Raw genomic sequence first — 5,148 nt, 5'->3', positions numbered from 1 at the left:
ATATATAAAGCAATGTGTTTATATTCACCTTTTGCACAGCAAGTTCTGGCTTAAAGGAATAGTTCACCCCAAAATTGTCATATTTTAGCTAAGTTTAAAATGCCTTGTTGGCGGATTTGTTTCTTACAAAGACGTAGCTTTTCCCTTCACAAGATTTTAATTGATGGATTGGCTTCATGTGGATTACTTGTTGATTATTGTGATGTGTTTATCAGCTGTTTGGACTCTCATTCTGACGGCACCCATTCACTACAGAGGATCCATTGGTGAGCAAGTGATGCAATGCTATATTTCTCCAAATCTGTTTTCGATGAAGAAACAAACTCATCTACATCTTGGATGGCCTGAGGGTGAATACATTTTCAACGAATCTTCATTTTTGGGTGAACTATTCCTTTAATGGCAGGTCATCAAGTAATTTGTGACCTAACTAGTTTGCTTCACCTTACAAAATGAGTAGATTAGGATAAATGTCAGTGTTTTCTAGTGTAAAATCAGAAATTACTGTAACCAGAGTTTGCTTTGCTCATGTTTACTGATTTTATTACAAAAGTTCTTTAATACAGATAAATAAGGACAATTACATTTGTCGTACATAGTGGACTTTTTAATACTTGTGCAGTACCGCTCTTTAGATTCCAGTTTTTATTTGGGCGCTTCAAAATGAAACATGCTGAACAAAACAGTGATGTGCACCAACACAAGTACAAATTTTATTTAACATCAGCCACAGATCTTACAATTTCATGATATTAAAAAGAGCAGAAGTGTCAAATGAAAAGATGAGGCAAAAAATAAATATTTTTTTTAATAAGGAAATTATACAAATGTTCAAACTCAATAAGTTTGGCATCCCCCTGAACAAGAGCAGGGAACAGAAAGAGGGTCTTATGCTCTTAAACACACGTCTTCAACGCTGTTGCCCTTCATCTGCTGAAGCTCTTGGTGGCCCAGTAGCCGATATTGGAAACTAACTCGATTTACGAACTTCCCGCTCGACACCATTCTGACCACAGTGTTATCACAGCCGACCTTCATTTGAGCTGATGGGAAGAGAGATATGGAGAGGTTTGTGAGATTCTTTGCACCCTAAATTGCTTAGCACGTTTACTGCTAGAAGCAGTGATGATGCACAACAGATAAAGAAGGAATGCTCACCTGGTCCATTAAAGGAGTAGCAGAGATCTGCCATAGGGTACATCTTAGATGTGTCCATGCCGTTTCCACCCAGAAGCTCGACGAAGTCTCCAGAACCGGCACAGCCGAGAATGGACCGCTATATGGATAAACCAGAAGTCTCAAAGTCATCATAATTCATCAGTGTCTTTGTATCAACTATATGTTTTTAAAGATATCAGTTCAAATCAGCTTAACTCAATTCAAAGATTCTTAAACAAACAACCACTCTATTTCACTCTATTGTGTCTATTTGTTGTTCTGGACACCCAGCCGTAGCTTAACCACATAAACACTTATAAAGAAAATTGTAAATAATATTTATGAAATAATATTTATTTAACTTAATTTTGAAATAATAAAATTGTAAATAAAATGTATTAATTAATATTTATTTTATTTTATTTCATTTTTTAAAATTTATTTACTTTTGGGAAGGCTGGTTTGTGTAAATACTATGTTACTTGACCAGAAATCAGATTTGTGCCCACCTTGAGATCATTTTGTTGGCCGAAACTAAGCTGTACTTTAACCATATAAACACTTTGAAATAGTGAAATTGCAAATTAAGTAATATTTATTATATACTATTTCTTTATTTTATTGTAATTTATTTTTATTTTCGGGAAGGCTGGTTTGTGCAAATGATGTATTTCTTGACCTGGAAATGCTCACCCTGAGATCATTGTGTTGGCCGAGACTGAGCTCTCCAATCTGGATCTCCACTGGATAGATGATGGAGAAACTGCAGTTCCTGTGCTGCTGGGGAATGATCATGGTGAAACTGCCCTCTGGGGTCTGAGAGACAACATTACAGGCTGCAAAAAGAGAGAAAGAGAGAGAGAGAGACAGATGGTTAACCATCAGTATCTTGCATGTTAAGCTTCAAGCGTGGTTTCTGTATGAGCCATATGTCATTCAGCTAACAGTGTAAATGCTCTGAACCTTCAGGACATTAGTGACATTAGTTTTCAAGTTCATCAGTACTGCAGAAAGGCACATTTTTAAAAAGATAAATACATAATGTCATTTTTGTATTTGTGTGCATGTGCACTTACGGAACGGATTGATGAGTTTGCGGAATGTTACTGTGAAGCTGCTCCCTGATTGGTGGAGTCTGAAGAACAGCATGGCGACATTCTGAGACGACCGTACGATTGGTCGAGTCACTCCAGTCTCGCAGTAATCAGAGTAACGCTCGTACAGAGGAAGAGGATGGTCCTGTGTGCTGGGAAACTTCTCGCCCTTCATCACCCAGCCATCAAATACCTTAAAGATGAAAAAAAGTTTGCTTTTAACACCATTCTACTCAGCTCATCTGCATTCAGTACAACGTAGCCTATTAAATGATTTTTCAAAGTTGTAAATAAAGATTATTGGAGTACGTTTTACAAGAACATATTAAGTCCTACTACTTCAAAAATGCCGTTTCTTATTTACTAGAGTGAAAATTGTTTCAAAGTACATCCTACACCATTTTTTTTTCAATGTACTTCATTTTTTCAGTTCAAGTTAACTGTCTTAAACTCTGTTTAGTTCAGATCAGGTTCAGTTTACATAATTCCCTACAGTTCACCCAGACTTTCAGGTCAGTTGAGTTCATGCCAGTTTTGTTTCAGTGCTAATAAATGATCTTAAATTTCCGCATTTCATGTCCGTTTCATTGAACAGGAATTAATTCAGTACATTAACTTCAACAATATCCCATGTGGGTTTTTCAATCCTATTAAACTACATTAATTTGACATCAATCTTGCACAGTCTGTGAAAGCTGCACTAGTTTAGCTGTACTCAGAATGTATGACGAAATTAGTCTGGAATGACTTTTGCTTAATTGGATTTTTAATTCAATTTTTAGAGTGGAATATGTTAGATCATTGTATGTAAACATGCTTGCTGTTGTATGGCCTGGCTTAAAATGCGCCCTGACTTAACCTGGTTTAGTGTACATTCACAGCTTGTACAGATTGACACAAACACACCTGTTTTTTTTTGTTTTTCCATATTTAGAACAGAATAAGTGACTGTAATACTATTACATGACATTTTTGTAAACAAAGGAACAACACAGATGTAAGAACATTTCACCTTTATGAAATCTCCTCCTCTGCAGTCGATGTTGACCGAATCATACTCGATGCTAATGATGTCACTAGGCTCGCCGATGAAAAACACGGCGCAGTTTAACTGTGGACGTTCTGCTGTGAATGTAAATTGACCCTCTACGGCCACCATGTCCAGACATCCTGAGGGACACGGCGGAAGATCAAGACAAGAAAAGGTGAAAAGCGGAAAATATAAATAGTGTATGTGATGCATAGCCACTCTTTAAATATCAAGTAGTGCCATATTGTGCTACCATATCGATTAAACGGTTTAAAAAATCAACTTATTAAAACATATGAAGTCAACATCTTGATATAAGTCATTAATTTATTATCCTTTTGGCAAACGAAATCCCACAGGTTTCTGTTGTCACTCACTGAGCGCTCGGCGGTACACAAACTCCTCTGGTAACTCTCGCTTTAGTTCAGAGTTGAGCAGAGATAATAATCCTTCCGGGCTGATATCATTATCCTGATAAAACAACAAAAACCAGGACATGGGAATGACTGGAATTAGAAAAACTGTCAAAATACAAAAATATAAATAATTAGGTTTGCATTTCAATCAGTAGTGCTCAAGGAAATGAGGATTTTAGGACTCCTTGGATTCAAAACAGCTTGTTCTTAAATGTTTTTAAAGTTTCAAAGGCTTTCACATATAGAAATAGGAAATAATATTATACGAAATACATACAAAAACATATTTAAATCACAAATATGTAATGCCAAAGCATATGTGGACACTTACAGTTGATACCTTAAGGATCTAGCTATTTCTGCTCGATCGGACACTTATAATTACTTCCACTGGTGTCACCCAATTTTTTGTAGTTATATTAAACAATATTTTTGCCTTGAATAAAACCTGTCACTTTAGACATTAAACAAATGCATTAAGGTGCCTGACAATGTTTTTAAGTTTTGCATATGCTCACAATAAACGATACGATAAAAGTTGTTCGTACACTTCATTACATATATTAAATATACATTGTTATAATATGCAAACATTATATTGTAGAATGATTGTTAAAGCCAAAGCACCAATAAACACACACAGAGCTCACAATAGATACATCAAAAGTTAAATATAAAGTTATAAAACGACTCTTATTATTGTGTGTGTGTGTGTGTGTGTGGGGAGCGGGTGTGAGTATCTCTCCCGTAAAAGCTGCACGTATCATCATTACATTGTTATAACATACCAACATTAGGATATATTGTAGGCTATACAATGACTGTTAAAGCCAAAACACTAATAAACACACACAGAGCTCACAATAGATACATCAAAAGTTAAATATAAAGTTATAAAACGACTCTTATTATTGTGTGTGTGTGTGTGTGTGTGAGGTGAGCAGGTGTGAATATCTCACCTGTATGTCCAGAAAGCGCGCGTGTCCCCGGAGAGCCGTGACGCTCAACAGGAGGAAGCACAGCTGTGCGCGCGAAGTGCCCGACATGTCCGTGCAGTCTGTCCGCGAAGATTTGCGCAATAAGAGAAGAATTCAGAGAGCTCCCGACCAGACTGCTCCTTTTATACCCCCTCACATAAATAGAGGGGGAGGGGGGGGGATCAATTGATGTGAGTCCGAGAGAGAGAGAAAGAGAGAGAGGGCATGACAGATGCTTAGTGTTTATTCTACTTATATTTGAATAGACTAGTAAAAAATAGACTTTGAAGTAAAATTTTCAGTTATAGTAATGGAATGATAAAATCCATGAAGCCAAAAGGGCAATTGTAGCAGGCTGAGATAAGAAATGTTACTAATAACAACTGAGATTCGCCATAGTGTCTCATGAATAGGTACTAGTATCTAAATACTAGTATCTTATGAATATGCAGTGAGCAATTTTCTAGTCACTA

At 36.5% G+C, this 5,148-nt stretch overlaps 1 protein-coding gene across 1 annotated transcript; it reads right to left on the bottom strand.

Moving 5' to 3' along the window:
• Nucleotides 1-516: 516 nt before the first annotated feature.
• Nucleotides 517-4,796, bottom strand: LOC107740200 (corticotropin-releasing factor-binding protein-like). Its single transcript, XM_016552546.1, has 7 exons — nucleotides 4,658-4,796; nucleotides 3,660-3,753; nucleotides 3,265-3,422; nucleotides 2,235-2,445; nucleotides 1,852-1,994; nucleotides 1,159-1,276; nucleotides 517-1,043 (listed from the first exon to the last, which is right to left on the bottom strand). Exons 1-7 carry the CDS (start codon nucleotides 4,742-4,744, stop codon nucleotides 889-891), a joined length of 966 nt encoding a protein of 321 aa, XP_016408032.1. The 5' UTR covers nucleotides 4,745-4,796; the 3' UTR covers nucleotides 517-888.
• Between the last annotated feature and the right edge of the window lie 352 nt (nucleotides 4,797-5,148).

The sequence above is a fragment of the Sinocyclocheilus rhinocerous genome, unplaced genomic scaffold, assembly GCF_001515625.1.
Source record: "Sinocyclocheilus rhinocerous isolate Xijiao unplaced genomic scaffold, SAMN03320098_v1.1 scaffold405, whole genome shotgun sequence".
In the NCBI taxonomy this organism is placed as follows: domain Eukaryota; kingdom Metazoa; phylum Chordata; class Actinopteri; order Cypriniformes; family Cyprinidae; genus Sinocyclocheilus; species Sinocyclocheilus rhinocerous.
The sequence above is the reverse complement of the archived record's forward strand: the minus strand, read 5'-3'. Positions and strand labels throughout refer to the sequence as shown.